General features: G+C 37.1%; 1 protein-coding gene across 4 annotated transcripts in view; it reads right to left on the bottom strand.

Moving 5' to 3' along the window:
- Positions 1-20,410, bottom strand: part of arfip1 (ARF interacting protein 1) — a 52,425-nt gene that overhangs the window by 5,486 nt on the left and 26,529 nt on the right. For 2 of the 4 annotated variants that reach the window (XM_088911074.1, XM_088911083.1), the window contains 5 exons: positions 17,594-17,702; positions 11,713-11,808; positions 9,284-9,396; positions 7,364-7,585; positions 1,193-1,350 (listed from right to left, as the gene is read on the bottom strand). In XM_088911074.1, the coding sequence (XP_088767200.1) occupies positions 1,193-1,350; positions 7,364-7,585; positions 9,284-9,396; positions 11,713-11,808; positions 17,594-17,702 (698 nt within the window). The remainder of the gene's footprint in view (positions 1-1,192; positions 1,351-7,363; positions 7,586-9,283; positions 9,397-11,712; positions 11,809-17,593; positions 17,703-20,410) is intronic. The other 2 variants (XM_088911090.1, XM_088911098.1) reach the window with 1 other exon arrangement.

Genomic DNA, 20,410 nt, shown 5'->3' with positions numbered 1-20,410 from the left:
GAATAAAGTACTACACCCTAAATTTAAAATATGGAGGATTTATAGTTTTCTGTTGTAAACCTAACTTCCCTTTTCATTTTTTGTTCACATCTAAACTCAAATTAAGATTTTTTTCAAGTGCCATTAACATTTAACCTTACAGTTCTGTCTTATAGGAGCATAATATACCTCTAGCTTCATGAAAAGACATACAGTTAGCAAAGCCTATACTTGATTACTACAGAAAAGTAAATTTAGTAAGATATACATGTGTGTATACAGGAATATTTTAAAAGATACATTTTATCCCCAGCTAAACTTGTCCGACCCTATATTGAAAACACTCAAGCACCTAAACCTGCAAAGGAAACAAAAGGTATTTAATCACCTAAATGTTCTGAACACAGAACCCTTACATTCTTAATGTAAACTGGTGGTTAAAATCATGGGGACACAAGGTTGGTTTCACTAAAACACCATCATTTGAAAATACAGTACCATTGAAATAAATGAACGCGTATTCATAATTCTACAGCATACATCAAAAGGCAATGCAACATGCATGCTTTAGTAGCATTTGACAGCATTTGTTTCTCATCGTGTTCTCTTCATGAGATCACTATCATGCCAACAAATCAAATAAAAAAGGGTTTAATTAACATGTTAGAACCAGGTATGTCATGAAATCGATATCGGGGTGATGCCACATGAACCAAACAATGTAATTCTTTCAGGTAATGAGGATGCACAGAATTCTGCAAAACACAGGCTAAGAATTCAGGCTGTACCATTTGATCAAGGTCATAAGATAAGACTAGAATTCAGATTGGGTAAGGTTTGGAGAGAAATTTAGCAAGAAGCCAAATCCAGAAAAGAGAAGGTCAGTAGCATTAATAAGAAGCAAAACACCATGAGGAACAAACATGAACAGAATTATAATGAAGACACCGGCCTGAAGTGTTAAATACAAATGTAAGCGTTTTTAAAAATTGCACATCAATTCACTCAGATATAAAATGTTTTTTTTCTTTTTCTTAGCATAGAGAAAATGCTTCTTAATTTTAACAACGTTACAGTAAAATGCCAGACAGACTTGCATTTCCTCGCACAGCCATGTTTCAATTCAATACAAAATTTCAAATTATCTTTGAAAACACTGAAGTTTTATATAGACTTTTTGTAGCCATCCACTGACACTGGTCATCTCGCATACCTGGCATTTTCGTATTGTTTTATGTTGATCAAGGTGTCTTCAATGGTTTTGTTTACCAGGGTGTTCACACTGGAAATGAAGAAGTTAATGGCCCCCAATAGCGTCTCTCCATTTTTGGACAATAGTTTTTGAGTGTCAGCGTTGAAACCAAATTCCTCCTGAAACACAAAGAATGAAAATGCATTCAACTTATGTTTTAGAGAATAGAAAAGGGCTTGCATTTAACCCAAAACATAGATAAAAAAGACTGAATTGGTTTTAGTCTAAATTTTTCCAACACAAAACTGAGGCAAATAGCAAATTAAAAAAGTAAGAACAGGAAAAAGGAACTGAAGACATCATTATGAACTAAATCAAAACTAGCTTAATTAATAAAGTGAGCCTATCAGCTCAGCTTGACATACCTGTACATTGTTTGACAAATCCCAGGTCTACCTAGCAATATCTGATATTCACATATCTGAATATCGGGCCCTCTGCTGTCACAGATGCAAACCTAAGTTTTAGATTACTTTTAATTATGCAGTAAAATGTAGTGCTTGAAAAAACAAACATTACATAACTTGCATAAGTGACATAAAATATCATCACACTAATTTTTAAGAGGATTTTCTTAACAGCATTTACTTGAAAGGTTCAGGATTCAAGGCCTGTTTATACTGCTTTTCTTCAATGGAACCATATCAACTTTAAAGGATGAATTAGAACCACTGGCTGCTGTCAGGGATTCAAAAGATAGCCGTTTAAAGTAAATAATTATCATAAAAAATACTTAAAATCAAATAATAAAACAGAAAATCTGAAGGAATGATGTAAGCTGCTGTAATACTTTTGTATCTTTAAAAAAGTTCACTTGTAACTAATGATAAACAAAACAAAATAAGAGGCTTTAAATTATAATAAAAATGCTCATGGCTGTACCTTTAGAAATACATTTTGACTGGGTGAGTTGGTCACTCCAAGACAGGCAAAAAGAAAACCAGTAATTGCTGTACACCCCAGGTACCCAAATCCTTAAAATGGACATTTCATGCTATGGTCTGTTCTGAAACAGAACCCAGACTATTGGGAAGTGTTGCAGAATGTTTGGATAGAAGAACAGATGTTACTGTATGTCCACAGCATGGGATATCGTGGAAGAAAAGCTATATGTAAATCACTCCTCAGGGCAGGTCATTTCAGTGGTGTTCTGAAATATGCAAGCGAAATACTAATTTTCTTAAGTGATTCTGGGTTTTTATCATTCTCACACAGCAGTCATGTACAGGAGAGAACATTCCACTATACAACCTCTATATTATGGCAATATGCTATTTTAACTGTCAAGCTGCAAAGAATGATTTTGGACACTGGGAGGTCACAGTTGAGGGTGTGCACTTCTGGTTGTACATCCCAATAGTCATGTCAAAAAGGGACAACATTTTTATTGAAGATAAAGGCCCAACTCACAGTACAAAGAAAAGGCAAAGTCTTAGGGCAACAAACCTCTCACAAACACCATTATATCCAATGAGCACATTTGGGGTTTTAGTTGCAAAACCCTGTGAAAGCATCTTACAAAACTGCCTAGCACGTTACGTGAGTGAAATTAGCTGCTTGCCCAACACAAGGTTATTAAGTGATATTTCGAATTTCAAAGTCTATTTACTACAGTCAAGGGTATGTATATTTTAAAAAGGTATCATCCACTAAATTGGGTTTCTGAAAAGCAACTTAATCACTTTTTTTAAAGAGCCAAAAACCCCTTGCATGTGTGCTTACTTAAAAGATAGGAAGGGACATGTCTCGTCTTGTAGGCAATACAATGAAATCAGTTCTCATTCTTCACAGAAGCTGAAGAGCTTTGCTTTGTCAACGTTTTGGGATTTGTTAGCAACATAATATAAAAAAAATTAATGTAAAATCTGATTGTTGAACAAGTCCCTGATCTGATGCATTTCAAAAGCTTCTTTTGTCACACCCCAGAAAGCCGTGAGGACAAAAACTGTAAGAAATTAAAAGTAAACGGTGGAGAATGTGTCTTTCACTAGACATGATTTCTATAATACATGGGTTTACATGGGAGGCACGGTGGTGCAGTGATTAACATTGCTGCCTCACAGTGCTGGGGCCCAGGGTTCAATTTCCATACTAATATCTGTGTGGAGTTTGTGTGTTCTGCCCAGGTTTGCATGGGTTTCCTCCAGGTGCTCTGGCTCTGACTTCTGGGAAAACTGGCCCTGGTGTCAGTGTGTGTGTTTGAGTTTGTGTGTGCCCTGTGAAGGTATACCCTGGTATGCGCCTGTTGCTTGCCGGGATTCACTCCGGCCTCCCCGCGACCCTGTATTGGATAAAGCAGTTAGAAAATGGGTGGAAGGGTAAAGTTTACACATCTTGAGTGATGCCCCACCCCCCAGAGACATTCAAGACTAAGGATGCACAAACTGAAACAAGACTTAAAACAGAGAAAATTGCTTCTGTCAAACTTCAAAGGAGAAACAGTTGGAATACTGAAGAAGTAGGAAGAAATGTGCCCTGCCAAGTTTAGTCATGCTTAATTTACTTACAGGTCTTGAAAAAAATAAAAAAGAATGTTCAAAGGAGGCTCTGGACAATCTTAACAATTTTCGCCCTTCAACTTACCCTTTCTTGCAAAAATTCTAGAACGTGCTGTCACATTTCAGTTACATAACCACCGCATTGTAAATAACCTTTTTGAACCCCTCCAATCTGGCTTCCGTCAACTTCATAGCACAGAATCTGCCCTGGTCAAAGTTACTAATGATCTCCTAATAGCTTCGGATTCTGGATCTCTTTCTATCCTCATTCTTCCTGATCTCAGTGCTACTTTCAACACTGTTAACCATTACATCTTACTTTCTTGTCTTGAGACTGTGTTTGGAGTTTCAGACACTGCTCTCAAATGGTTCAAGTCTTACTTCACTGATCGTTGTCACTTTGTCTCTTTTGGCAGATTTAGGTTTGGTGTTCCTCAGAGCTTGATACTGCGTCCCCTACTTTTCAGCATTTACATGTTTCCACTTAGTCAGCTTTTAAGATCACATGGCCTCAAATATAATCTCTATGCTGATGATACTCAAATATACATCCATACCAAACCTGACACTGATGTGTCTGTCTCTATTCTATATTATTGCATCTCTGACAAAAACTTGGATGACTCAAAATTTCCTTCATCTTAACTGTGACAAGACTGAAATTATACTTATTGGCACTCCCCACCAACTTTGTAAAGCCAATCCTGTAACCTTATCTGTAGATGGTTCTGTACATGAGCTTCAGTCTAAATTGAGAAACCTTGGGGTTATTTTCAATTCTGGCTTAACATTCAACTCACATGTGCAGCGTATTGTTAAAACATCTTTCTTTCACCTCAGAAATATTGCTAGACTATGCCCTATGTTATCACTAACTGTGGCTGAAAAGCTGATCAACACATTTGTCTTCTCCCAAATTGACTAGCGTAATGCTCTACTCGCAGGGGTATCTAAATCCACACTGAACAAACTCCAATATGTCCAAAATTCGGCAGCCAGAATCCTGACCAGTTCCAGAACAAGTGATCACATTACTCCTATCCTGGAGTTCTTGCACGGGCTTCCTGTCAAGTTTCGTATCGACTTCAAAATCCTCATGCTCACCTATAAGGCTCTGCATGGCTTGGCACCTCGGTACCTGTCTGAGCTATTATCACCCTACTCCCCATCTGGCAACCTTCGCTCCTCTAATTCTGGTCTCCTAACTGTCCCCCAAGCCCATCTAGACTCTATGTGTGACAGGACCTTCTCCCGTTATGCCCTAAGCTCTGGAACTCTCTCCCCAAGGATATCAGAGTCACCTTCTCTAAACTCCTTCAAATCTAGACTCAAAACCTTCGTCTTCAGAAGAGCCTTTACTTAACTGGTTCCATTCTTTACCCCTCTGCTCCTACTGTATTTAGTACCACCATCTACTGTCTCCTCTGTGTATTCTCATCATGTTTATCTTGTGTATTTGTTATTATTTTTAATTGTTGTTGTTGCTGTTCTGCAAGGCACTTTGAAAAGCCACCTTTAAAGGCACTATATAAAATAAAGTTCATTATTATATATTATTCAAGTTTAAAACGTGTATATTTCATAATGAGCTAAGAAGTGCCATCATTTATGTTTCAGCAGGAAAATAATGTGAAGCTTCCAATTTTATTCAAAAGCAGGCACATAAGGTATGCTTCACATGTCCTCATACAAAAGCAACAATATAATAAAGTTACATAATCAAACAAATGAACCAAGCAAAGAACATCCTTATTTAGCCCATTTATATTGTCTGCTTGCCAGAAACAAGAAAAAACAGGTTGTATTGAACACTACTGAAAATGAAGAGCTCACAGCATGCTGCAACCTGATTAAATCTTGTGATTTTCAGTCTGTTGGCAGAAAATAAATTATATTGGCCTGTGTAGCTTAAATCTAAATAGATAAGTTTCTCAACACTCTAAAATTTGAGTCTCTGATAAAATATAACCAAAATAAAATTCATCTAATTTATTTGTATTGAAATAAATCTTTTTAAAAAGTCGAGATAAAAGCTTTTTTTTGCAGTGCCAGGCCATCATGCCATTAACTCAATCAAAACAGAACAGTAGGCTGATGAAAACAGTGTACACATTATTTGCAAACTATTTAAATACTATTAAAATTAATTCATATGATAGATAGCCAAAAGCAACATTTCGCTTAATAATTACTGTTTCATTTTTTGTGGTTAAGTTATTCTGGACAAGAAAAATATATTTTTTGAAATATATGGTTCTAAACATGATACCTTTCCTTTTCTTTAACATCAAAACAAATAACTACATATTTAAACTGACAATTTTTCCATAGGTCTTACTAGATTGACAAATTCTTAATAACCTATTGGTAGAAACTGGTCTCAAACCTTACAGATGACATATCAACAATAAACAATTGATTAAGGTAGTATTTTTGACAATAAAAGGATCAATCATTAAAAGTCTAGATTTCTTAGCATCTTGATCCCTAAAAAACACACATGGGAACAGAACTCCAGTAACATTGCACTGATGCAAACATACTGTACAACTATAACAGACTAGATTCCAGGATAATGAAAACGCCACTGCACTTGTGCCGGAAAATACAGAGAAATCTGACTGGAATGACACTTTACCAGGATGAAAGGTGTTAAGCTCACTTCTCAAGTTTCCAATATTTTTCTAGTCACAGAAAGCAAAGCAAATTCCCTGTCTTTTACTATCAGGCAGAAAACAGTAACACAAAGCCTGTCATTCTACCTATATATGTAGCATACTTTTCTCCTACCCCGACACAAATTCTCATCAGCATGATGAAACGGACAAAGACAAGATAGGTAGTAGCTGTTGGTAGCTGTCACTAAAATACACAACGTCTTGCCTCAGGAAAGAAAGCATACACACATATGAAGTTATCCTTAGTAAAATAACTGAAAATGGTCCCAATATAGGCCATTCTGTCCTGCATCTCAGCTTTGTGTCTCTGATGTTTCATCAATATCTGAGCAGTATTTAAAGAAGCAGAGTATTCAGCACCACATCCATGCTTCTACCCACTGGAGAAACATTATTTACTGGTGTGAGAGAGGTGCCTTTTATGTGGGACTCTCAAAATGCTGTAAGTCAGAGAGGGGAACACTGCATGTTGGTTGCACTATTGCCTTATCTTTACTTTTCCTCAAATTAAGCTTCAAAATGTTCTTAACTAAATCATGAAATGCTACTGTATGCTGGAAACTATTTCCTTTGAGACTCACCTTATGCCATAAAAAGGCACATCAGTTCATAAAGATTTCAATCAAGTAGCCTTTCAAATAACGTGAAGGCAACCAGTTGCATAACTTCAGATGAAAGCCATAAAACCTCTGTATTAAATCATAGAAATAGTATAGTAGCAGCAATAATGATGAGTTACCTGACAGTTTTTTAAAATCCTTTTTTCAAGAACTGTAATAAATACCAAACTGTAGTCTTCAAAGGTACTTGTACAATACCATTCATGCTATCATGAATCTTTGGAAGCCTCAGAGATTGTTACGACCATGAAAACGAACTAAAATATTAATATTTTATATTTTTTTAATTCATATCAAATGGGTGTTTGCAAAGCTTTTGTGGGGATGTACACTTACGTGGAGCTCTGGAGATTTTAAGCTGAGGTCTGCGAAAGCATCTCCCAGTTGCCTCTGAGTCTGCACTATTTGGAAGAGCTGTGTTGCCAGTGTCTGTGCCAGCTTTATGACCTGCTCATACTTCCTCTTGTTATCCCGGAGAATTTCTATCTGAGCCTCTAGTTCCAAGTCCACAGTCTTAGACCCTCGGCCCAGCTTCTCCGACAGGATCTGCCTCGTACACTGCAACAAGCACAAAGGTGAAAAGATAATCGATGACCTACTAGGACAGGAAAGAACAACTCCAGTGCTTGAGGGCATCAGAGAGTCATCTGATTTTCATTGCAGCTCTTAAATGTTAAATTAAATTAATTAATTAATTTAAAAGCACAAATCACATGTTTTTCAGGTCTGTAATTGGTTGTGATAATTGAAAAATACTGGTAAATCCTGGAATATTCTGTCTCTGGAAGACTGGAACCAACCATTCCTATAACAGAGGCAGTATCATTAGATAGGCCGCTGACATTCTCAGAGGACCACAAAATTGAACATTGTTGTTGAAGTCAACATTTTCTATAACAAAAACTAATTTTACCTCATTAAAAATAATAAGTATTATATTACTTATTAGTAATAAACTGGTAATATGTTTTGCCTAAATATATTTATTTTAAAACAATCATTACAGACTCTTAAACGTAACTGCACAGGTTTCAGTCACTGTGTCACAATACCCACAGGAAGACAAGACAACAATTCAAAATCTGTGGTCTCAGGGCAAGGAAAGATAATGGATAAGAGAACAACAATATTAATAGCAAATTAACAATTAATTCATCTTTAAGCTTTGCCAGTATAAAGAGAGAATAATTATATATCTTTGACCTTGTCTATGGCAAACTGATGAATGACTACTGTGCAACAGAAAATGTTAATTTACTATTAAAGAATATAATGCTTATAAAAACATCACATATTTAAATTGTCATTTTTATTAATTGTATTATGTTTTTTTGAAACACAGCAGAGGGTCAGCACTTACCACAATTGACTGCGGTTTCCTTAGTTTTCTCAATTGTGTGATGTGCATGTTTTTTGCCAAGCAATCATTTAGTTGATCAACACAATTAAACGATTTTACAAGACACACAAACCATACTTGTGTTAAAGATACCAAAAAGCATTTATTTTTATCAAATCTGTAAAAGCAACCTTAATAACAAAAGAACAAAGCACACAAGAACCGTAAACAGTTCTTTTCACTGAAGCTATCAAATTAGCAGACTTTCTACTGTAATAGTCAGCTTTAAAAACACTAAAATATACATCACTGACAATACTTTAGAAGGTAATGGGAGGGAATAATAAACAAATCTAGTTATGTAGTTCGTGATTAGCTGTAATTTACCTACATACTACCCCAGAGATTTAGACTGTTACAGCCATCAGCCTGACCAAGGAGAGATGGGAAAGTGAGGACACGCTACTGAACCGAGCCCTAATCCAGGCCTGCTCTCCCGGTGAACATCGCTGTGCTCAAGGCGGTGTGAGGTGATTGCAAAGGACTACTAAGAAAAGCTGGCATAAACAAGAGTTTGAAACAATGCAAATTCCAGATGATGTTGTCACCATTGATTTTATATTTTAATATACACAGAGAATCGGGAATGAACAGAACATTTATAATAATTCAGTTGTTTTCTAGTACACGAAGTGAGCTTGCAATGCCTGACACAGCTTTGCTCTTTACCCTTTAGTCCCAGGGTGCTGTAGCTGATAAATTTGCACTCTGCAAATACAAACATACACCGCTCAGGCACAAGCAATTCTATTTTCTAGCCATCCTATTTAATTTCTGTAAGTGCTCCTAATGCAACGTGCCACAAACAACAGCAGGCTTGGCACTAGAACATTTTCACAGATGAAGGGTCTACCTACTTTGTAAGTGTTGATGCTCCATTTTCGCACCAGATCCAGCTTCTCAATGGCAGGATTCTTGATCTCATCTGAGACAACCATGGGTCCACTTTTAGGCTGCACTTTCATCATGCCTGGAGAGGACAGTTGAACTCATTCATTACTAAAGGAATGATACAAAATTGGCTCGGCCTTCCTTTATATAAACTCAACCATTATTAATCAAATTACTGCAAACTGGAAATTCCCAACAAACCCATGGGCCACATTACATTGGCTTGTGGTTCTAAATTATGTGTTTAATGTGTACTAACTTCCTTGGCCATTTAATAAATACAGGTAACATAAAAACTTTTAATTGGTACTCCTCCCATCTTTCCCATGATTGATGAGGCAGTGCTGTCACATTAAATTGCTTCTTTTCCACAGAATGTTTACAACAATCACAGAGTAATTTAAAGCATCAATAGGGGTGGTTGCTGGAATTCCTAAAAAAACAAGATTTAACAAACACAATCATAGCAATGTAAGCAAAGGAGACACTAAGCCAGAGTGAGTGACATGGCCAGGCCTTGTATCCGCTCTTTGGGATGGAGGATTCACTGCTCTCTCTTTAGATTGGAGATTCTTCCCAGATAAAGAATCCAGGCACACAGGATTCCACACAAGGCCTTTAACACCTATGAGCTTTAATACCTGCATCCCTGAACAGATTTAAGCACAGAGACTAGACTAGAACTGCATGATGACAATTATTCAGTTATTTCAGGGTTTTTCTGGGAGCAGGTTAGCATGACTAACCTGATTCAGCTCCTGTTAGTGATACACTGTAGATAAAAACTAAAAACTGAAGAACAGATACAAGAATGAACTCTCTGTGAGAAAGATTTAAAACAAAACCACGTTTGCATTTGGCCTATTTCTATACTGCTTTTTAATTAAAATAATATTGACATGGTTATATAAGTTGAATTACTAGAAAACTAACAAATGAACAAAATTCACAGTAAATCACTATACATTCCTTGTATTAAATGAATAAGAATAATGGCACAATAGTTTCAGGCAGCTGTATTCTAAACTTTGAAGTCGGAGCAGTCTGATAGCTGCTAGTTTTGTTCTCCTTTTACTAGGAATGCTGAGGAGGGTGCCCCCCCGATAATGAAATAGGCAATACTTGCACAACGTATATGATAATGTTTTATGATATTGTGCTTTTCACCTAATCATGGAACAGGTATTACAGTACAATCTTATGTATTGTCTTTATACTGGGAATGCTGTTCTCTGAATGTAAAAACATGCCAAAACCCATTATATGCAAACAATTACTGTCGATGCTTGACAAGTACCGACATAGGAAAAAGAACAGTCAGTTTTCCAGCCCTTCTTGCAGCATATTTCTGGCAGGAAACAGCTCTTCAAAGTGAAAATAAGGATCAATGTCCTGCTCAAGTTTGCGTAAATGTCTATATTTTATTTAAATAAATTATAAACAATATTAGGTATTTAATGTTTAAAGGTAAAGGTTTAAAAAAATGAATTTGTATAAGTACTCTAAGCTCATTTATCAGGCAATACACCTTCACCTCACCTTCAATACCCCTTTAAAATGTCCCCCGTTTTAAACCTTGTTAATACAATAAATACTGCATACATACAAGTATTTCTTCAGGGGCACAAACATATGAGCAAGCCAAGCATCATGGTGAGGAGAATTTAACAATATTTTCTTGTGCTCCAGCCCTCTCTACATATTAGCATTTCCTAATACGTTTTGTTTTTTTATGCCTTGAAAAACAAGCTGTCGAATATTTAAAAAAAAAGTTATGAACCAAAACCAAATGAAAACAAAAAAGAACAGAACAATAGTCCAAAACCCAAGCCAAATCCTATGCAAAAGGACCAAAATCACCATTTAGCAAAAAAGAAAAGCTTTAATCATACCAGAGCATGAAATAAAGGAAAATCCCCTGAAACACTATGAAACACCTATTAGCAGCAGGGAAAAACACCCAAAGAGCAGAAGGTAAGCAAAACATTCGCACATAAATCTCATGTGTGAAAGCTACAGCAGTGTCTGCTTTTGCATGACCTGTAAGTATAAAGCTATAACAGGACAGGGGGGTTTAGAAAGAATTATGGAGAAAGCTGAAATGAAACTTCCTTTTAACCTTGGGTTAAGGAAAAAAAAGCATCTCACAGTATTGTAAACATACAGTAGCCATCTATTTGTCCGATTTTCAAGGATTTACTTGCAGGGCCAGTCAGAAAGATGATGAGATGGAAGAAAAAAGTGGTATTATTGGAAATCTGGAACAAACTGGTAGTAGGTGATCGCTTTAGCAGAATGCACAGTCCCACAAAGGAAGCCAATTTTTTAAAGGAATATTTTAGTACAGATATAGCAAGAGAAAGTTCTTGGATCACCCAGCTAGTGCATGGTGTACCTTTCTCACTAGGAATATCGGAGGCTGATCTGGCCAGTCTGCTAGCCACAATACTGCTGGGAGAGACAACAGGTGACTGGGGCTGACTTGTAGATCCTGGAAACAGTGAATATTGGATAATTAGAAAGCACTGGTTAGCCCTGCAAAAATGAATGCCCCAAAAACGCAATCTGCATGGCTGCTGCTACTTCAAGTTCATGTTTATTTGTCATTCCAGCCATATACAAGTATACAGTGGAACAAAATATCGTTCCTCCTGGTCCACGGAGCAAATAAAGACAGGACAGACAGGACACTGACATAGTGTAGACAGGATACACGTAGTGCAAAGTGCAGATTACAAGACAATACATAATACAATATACACAACAAACTGGGGGGGTTTAAACCCTGTTTCTGGAATTGGAGTGGGCCTGACAGCCTGCGGGAAGAAGCTGTTCCAGAGTCTGGTGGAGCTAGCCCGTACACTGTGATATCTTTTTCCAGATGGTAGGAGGGCAAAGAGTTTATGGGAGGGGTGGGAGGGGTTATCTACTCTACTGGAGGCCCTGTGTAAGCAGCGTTTGTGATAGGTGACAGGAATGGAAGGGAGGGAGGCTCCAATGATCTTTTCAGCTGTTTCCACAATCGTTACAGGGTCTTGCGGTCAGAAGCGTTGCAATTCCCAAACCCAACAGTGATCCAGCTGGTCAAGGTGCTCTCAATGGTGCTTCTGTAGAAAGTGGTAAGAATGGACAGGGGAAGGTTTGGCCTCCTCAGTTGCCGCGGGAAATAGAGACGCTGCTGTGCTTTCTTGGCTAGGGAGGTGGTATTGAGGGACCAGTGGGGTCATCTGTAATGTGTGCACCAAGAAACCTGGTGCTTCTAACTGTCTCCACAGGGGAGCCGTTGATGTACAGTGTGGAGAAAGAAGACAATTCAGGTCAGCTCCTCAGGAAAAATAAGGTAGGTAGTTAGAAAACATGGCTCTTTAAAGGTGTAGTGCAGAAACCGATACCCAGGCTGAGGTCCTGGCACAGATCCAAAGAGTTGTGTAGAATGGACGCTCCAATTTCACTTAATAGAACTCTTTAGGAATCGGTTTACTGGCATTTGATATTTTTGTTCCAGTAAAGTGACACGTTTCTTAATGGTAAACAAAAAATTTGAAATACAGGTTGTTAGGCTTTTGCTTTTTTTCTATCTAAAAATCTGATGTTTTCAGGCCTGTGGTGCTGGAGGTAAAACATACAGGTGGTTTTGCTACATGTATTTAAAGATGATCAATACTACTAAATAGATCCATAGGATTTGGATTGAAGACAATTTCAAAACCTTATAAAAACAATCTACAATTGTCTTTATCCTTTTTATTTCTATAGTATTACTGTCTTGCAACCAAACCATGACAGTGACTCAGTTCTTCAAACCAATAATCATTGGATACATCCTCTCCTAATCAAGGAAATGCAATCCCTTCTGCACTGGCATTGACTTACATATTTAATATAATGATACTCATCCGCTCAGTGTCAGATTAATTTCATCCTCCTTTAGTCTATAGACATAACATAATGGAGTTAAATGTTTTCATGTCTTAAATGGTTCTGAATAATCTTTTTATATAGTTATACAAGAGCCAGGACACAGAGTAACAATCTATATGAGCATGTCTGCTCTTCTTATTTTAAATCAATGATATGGATTCTGGTATCGTTAATAACAAGTCAAGTTTTTTTTATGAGAAACCAAATAGGAGAATTACTGAAAATAGTAGAAGCTAAAAAGAAAAATTCTAAAATAGTTAAATCAAAAACATCTGGAAAATAACAATGAAAAGGATAGAATGAAACAGATGTAACATGAAATAGAATGAAAAACTAAATACAAACTAAATACACTGAGCTAAGATGGTACTATGAATAAGTACCATATACATACAGTACTGTGGTACTATATTGAAAAATCCCAGGTGTTTATGTTGAAACTCATTGCATCTAGACAATGCAACGCAACAGAAAAAGCAAACAGAACGGTAAGAAATCTAGTAAAAGTGTAGGATCTATATAAAGTATGACATGGTAGAATTGTACAGTGAACTAGCAAAATCTAATTTAGAATATGAGCACTTTTGGGCAACACCGAACAATAAAATGTTGGAATCGGGTTTTTGCGTGCAGATAAAAGGCCATTGATAAAAAAAGACTAAGACCATTTAGACCTTCGAGACAATGCGGGAAAGCAACAAAAAACCCAAAGTGTGAGTGCAACCTATATAATAAAAAATGTAGACTTCCAATAAAACACTGCTATGCTGAAATTACATAATGCAGTAGTAAGGTCTTATTTAGAATATTGTCCAGAGAAGAACAACAGATACATTCCTGGATTTAAAGGAATGTCTTGCTCTGACAGGTTAAAACAGGGCTGCCAGTGCTGGCTGTGGAAGGCCAGTGTTTCTGTCGATTTTCAATCCAGCTCACAGCATAATGACATAAAGCAGCCAGTTACTGGCTTAACTGAGCCATCCTTCCATTTTCTAACCGCTTTATCCAATACAGGGTCACTGAGGACACCGAAGCCAAACCAAGCAAGCATGGGCCAAACATGTGGAGAACATACAAACTCCAAGAACTGAACCTAGGGCCACAGCACTGCAAGGAATGCAGCAATGCAAACCGCTGCACAACCGTGCAACTCTGAACTGAAGCAATCGTCAAAACTAAGAGCCTGCATTTATTACAAGGAAATGGCTGAATGTGGTCCCCAGATCGATGAATACAAGCAACAAAACAAGCTAGATCGTCCTTTTCATAACTGCTCTGCATTTACAAAGCATTTCATGGTTTTAATACCATTTTACTATGGCACCCAAATTCCACCATGGCAAGTATCTGGGAAGGTATTGTTCTGGGAAACGGACATACTCCTGCAATAAACGCAATTACACTGAATTCTATGAATTAGTACGAGATGAACATCTCTAGTCAGGTACCCTTGGGACCTGACCTGTGCTGAAACAGAAAATATGCCAAATAACAGCAAATCAATCTTAGCGAGTGGTTATCTTTTTATTCTTCACTTACGGGCTCTCTTCGTAATAACATGCTAGTGTTGCTTCACAACTTGACTCTATTGGCACAAGGAAATAAAAGGATTTTTACTTGTGCCATCATTATCTTCCCTTAAATGCAAACGTACCCATTCTCACTAAGCATGAATCAGTGTCTAAGAGGTTGAAATTGCCCATTGCACATACCAATGTGCCCTTTTCCAGGCTCTGCAAAGACTCCACCAGATTGCAGTTAGCAATATTGCCACATGCTTAGGCTTGACATATTGCAGACATATGGGGGGTAAATTTGAGTTGAATAATGGCACAGATCTTGAGAGCAAGGACAAGTGGCTATCAAGAAACCTTTCAGTACCACAGGAAACATTGTCCCAGCCATGATAAACCGACATCTCGCAAACTAAAATCGTGCCTGACCGGAGAGCTTTGGAATGTTTTAAGATCTGATTATTTAAACAACAAGAATCCTGCTGATGGCTAATTTTATTTAATTAATTAATTGCTTACACTTATATAGCGCTTTTTCTGGACACTCCACTCAAAGCGCTTTACAGGTCATGGGGACTCCCCTCCACCACCACCAATGTGCAGCCCCACCTGGATGATGCGACGGCAGCCATAGTGCGCCAGAACGCTCACCACACATCAGCTATCAGTGGGGAGGAGAGCAGAGTAATGAAGCCAACTCATAGAGGGTGATTATTAGGAGGCCATGATTGGTAAGGGCCAATGGGAAATGTGGCCTGGACACCAGGGTTACACCCCTGCTCTTTTCGAGAAACGCCATGGGATTTTTAACGACCACAGAGAGTCAGGACCTCAGTTTTACGTCTCATCCGAAGGACGGCGCCTATTTACAGTATAGTGTCCCCATCACTACACTGGGGCATTAGGACCCACATGGACCTCAGGGTGAGCGCCCCCTGCTGGCCCCACTAACACCTCTAATTGAACATTTATATGTGACCTTTCAAAAAATTATTTATAGATGTCTTCAAAGGCCAACATACTGTAACCTACGATAATTTTTACAAATGGGAACTGTATATAATTGTTCTTCCATTACGATAAGTCAGTAATTTTCAAGATACTATCATGTCTAACCAACCAACTATAAAGTTGTATAGAGCCACACTAAAACAACAACTTGAGATGCTTTTAATCTTAAAGATGTCAGAATTACAAATACAGTTCAAATAACTTTTATAAAAGATATTCCATTTCTTTTTATCCATGACACCGTGACCCTTTATTTGGAGTATAACATCTGCAGAAATGGCTGAGATTTCCCTGAAGATTTGTTTAAAAAACTGGAGTATAATTGCCAAAACTACTTCTGCTTATTTCAATCAGTGTCATTAACGCTTATGTTATAGTAATTTTAAACAAAACTCCATTTGTAATTTTACTACAAAGACAGAGTACCTCTCCAACAAATCCCCAGAATGATTATAACATATGTTGCTTTTCACGGGACCAACTAAAAGAGAAACATAAACTGTATGCTATTTGTAGACAGGCTGCACCTGGTGTGCTTATGTGCTTTAAAGAGTGCTTATGCAGCTGTTACCAAGAGTAGACTGAGCCAATTTATTCATGTGAGATGAGCAAGTGTTAATGAAAGGAATAAGCAATAAATGAAAATTAGCAGTCATTTGTGTGCCTCCTTTTCAAATTCAAACATCACCTCTTGATGCCTCTAGTAAAGGACAGCTCTTTAGAGAATATACGAAAACCAATGGCTTTGCTTTCAGAAGTGCCTGCACATTACAGAAGCATTGTAGTGTGTGGAACATATGATTCTGTGGAATTTGCATACCACTGAATTAAGATATCAATTACAAATGAAGGGAAAACCCCAAAACCAGATTCCTCTGATCTATACTGTAGGTCTCTCAATATTATGTTTCACCATAAAAAGTAGTAAGCTAATAAGAAATATCACTACATATACAGTACAGCCACTTTCATCCCAAAGGACACAACAGCACCACAAACAGGAGGGGACCCATTTCATCCACCAAAGAAATGCAGCACACACCTGGGTGACATGTGGCAGCTATTATATGTTTAAATATGTAGTTAATTGGCTTTTCACATATGAAACTTGTTATTTATACTAAACCACTAACCTATTGTAACCAATTTTTAACCAATGGTATTTTCCTTTAAGACGTAGAGCCGACTCTACTTGTATATTGTTTTCTTTTCTTATCATCACCACTGCAGTTTGGGGGTGTGCATTCTTATCTTTTCTTTTAGGCAGCCATTGATCACCAGCAGCCCCACTACACAGAGGAAGCAGTCAGGAACTGCTTTACCAAGTGAATTAAGGGGGAATTTCAGAAAGCCTGGTATGTATAATTTACCCAGGACAACCACCAACTTTAATGACCAGTCAGGACTTTTTTGAAGGACTTACTGGTCCTTTAAAACTTACTGATGCGCTAGTTTTGAAATTCTGGTCAGACAAAAGGGAAGAGTACAACCTAGTGGTCCACCAACACCTCTTGTAGTGGCAGCTCTTTGTTTTCCTTGGAAGTCTTCCATTTATTCCAACATTGACCAGGCCCAGCCTTGCTTAGATTATGAGACGTGGTTAAAAAGGTAGTAATCCAGCTGCCAAGGAATAAGACCGACACTACAGGCTGCATTTATACGTAATCTCACACATACAACTATAACAGCAAAATATACAGGACTTACTATGGAGGTATAGATTACAATGATAGACTTACTGCAACTGAAATGTCATTTCTGTACAATGGATAAAGTATCACCAAACTGCTATGCAATACACTAATTGTTAAGGCCTGTAAAACAAAATACCTTTATATGGTCCTGATTCTATGATTCCCTCTGTTGTCGCTCCATAGTTACTGGAAGTGATGTGCGTTTCTGACAAATTCAAGCCTCCGGGCACGCTGTGAGTCAAATCCTACAAAAAAAAATCAAATATGTTAGATATATTGTATAAAGAACTACTATTACAAAACCCTATATTGTAAAATGCTAGCATGTTCTTGGCATTGTATCAAGCATCATGAAAACTACATATGACTTTCTTTAATCTCATTAATCTCATCTGATTTTGAGGCCAGATTTTGCAATTATATTTTACAAATAAATATAAGTATAACTAAACTGCTACATGTTGCTTTCCACTCACCAACCTTTACTGTGGATATCAGTTTAATCTACAGATACCACTGAGATTTGATGTAAATATCAAAGAATAGTATTTTTATTTGTCTTTTATCTTCCCATTTTAGAAGACAGTGATGTTAAACATGAAATTTAAGCAAGGTACACACTTGACTGAGCCTACAGTTAGGATCTGATCTGAATTGCAGTTAGCCAAACAGAAATGTTAGTCACGGACTCACAGTGGTTAAATGTCAAAAGGAGAAGAGTTTTATAAATTAAACATCTGCTGTAGGGCAGCATGGTGGTGCAGTGGTTAGCATTGCTTCCTCATAGCGATAGGCCCCAGGGTTCAATTCTAGATCTAGGTTGCTATCTGCATGGAGTTTATGTTTCCTCCAGATGCACCAGTTTATTCCCACAGTCTAAAAACATACTGGTAGGTTAATTGGCTTCTGGGAAAATTAGCTCTGGTGTGTGTGTGTGTCCTGCAATGGACTGGTGTCCTGTCCAGGGAGTACATACTGCATATAGTACCTCATAATAAATATAATACACTTGTCTAAATTATGTCATTACAAGGTGTTTGCCCAGTTCCGAATTTAAACATTTCAAGTTACCTTGGCTGCTAATTCTGCACTAATGTGCTGCACTAATCCTCCTATTTTGTTATTGGTGGCTTACATGACTAGTTTACTAATTACAGAATTTGATCATCAATGTAAATTAGGAAAAGCTATGATCCAAATGTAAATACCTCTAATAATTCACTACATCACCCCAATTAGAACATTACAACAGTACTCTCTTGTTCATTCATTCTAACTGTGAATACCAGCATGTTCCAAGACTGATATCAAGTTAAGCAAGACCTACATATTTTAGAAGCTTGCTTGTATTAACTAGGATCATATTTCCATAGATGACCGACAGGTTTAGTTCTAATTATTGTTTTCATAACCAAATAATAGATGTCTAAAATTACATGGCTCAGCTTATCTCTCCTTTTATGTAAGGACACTACATCAGCATTTTTCTAGTCCTTGGGTATTATCCCTCCCACAATTCTGTACTGGATAAAGTGGTAAGAAAATGAATGGATGGGTTCTATCCCTGTCTTGAGCAACTGAGCAACTGTTGGAAGTGTTATATTAATGACCTATGAATAGGGTTGCTTGTTTCCTTAAGTAAACTGGTAAAACACCACAAGGCCCTGGTAATATGATGATATTAAGTACTTCTAGTATCCATAACACTTCTGTTTCTTCTGTTCAATTTAATATAGAACTTTATCCTCCCATGCTGTTGATTTCTGCCTTGGTGAAGACCGAAGTGGTAATATTGTCTGTAAAATCAGAAATATCATACTTTTCTCACAATAACACTGCAATTCACAAATAATAAAATAAGGAAATAAATACTACGTAGGTTTAAAAATCAGGAATATCAATGGTACCCTAGAGGGGTAGGTCAATTGCTTAGAAGAGATGTTGCTTGTCTTTCATACTATATGAACTTCGCTAAAGCATGTATGTACGACACATGAAATAAAGAGCTTATGATAAAAAGGCACAGGAACAATTTTCACAATGATGAATGTAATTGTTAAAACAATAAGTCGAAAGATCAAAAAAGTATATATACAGTCCAGCATATATATTCCTCATATAATAAGTGTGTTTTTGGCATGAAAAAAAGGCATGCATGACTTAACGAACATACCACAGTAATGGACACCCCTTCGCCCCGATGAAACCAAGGATTTACTGTAGATTATCTTTTTAAAAAGGGAACTTTTTATGGAAACAAGATCAACAAAACCACTGATCTGTTGCTGTTGTAGTGTACAGCACATACAGTATATTCTTCCATTTTCATCAGTCAATTAACCTCACAATTCAGAAAAGTTAAGGAATTACACCACTCTTCGGGTGTAATAAATACAGACACAGCTGAATTATTCATCACAAACCTTCACAGAAAGCAGACACTGTAACTAAATTCTGTAACTATAGTTTTCAAACTGCATTAATGAAACAGAAAAGGCAAAAAATTGCTCTCAGAGAATATAATATTTCTAGCAAGAAATTATACCCTTTCTGCCATATAATTGTTATTATTATTCATGATTCAAATAATCCAGAAATAATACTAAATCATATTTATGCTTCATATAAAGCTTAAAATGTACAAAATAGCAGTTAAGCAACTTAACAAGAAATGAGGCCAAAATGTAATATTTAATAACACAAACATGAAAAGGTTACTAATAGGAGGCCATTCTGCCTATCTAGCTTGTTTGGTTGGTAGGAGCCTATTGATCTGAGGATCTTATCCGGTCTTTCTTGAAAGAAACCAGGGCATCAGCAGCATGGAAAGACAAAGTTAAATGATAAAAATTAAATGAGCACGGAATCAGAAAACCAGACATTAAGACAGCCACAGAAGTTACAGCACCATTAACATATCAAGAGAAATGGATCCCATTACTAAAACCATTGA

This window comes from Atractosteus spatula, chromosome 1 (assembly GCF_055471065.1).
Source record: "Atractosteus spatula isolate fAtrSpa1 chromosome 1, fAtrSpa1.hap1, whole genome shotgun sequence".
NCBI classification, from domain to species: Eukaryota; Metazoa; Chordata; class Actinopteri; order Semionotiformes; family Lepisosteidae; genus Atractosteus; species Atractosteus spatula.
The sequence above is the reverse complement of the archived record's forward strand: the minus strand, read 5'-3'. Positions and strand labels throughout refer to the sequence as shown.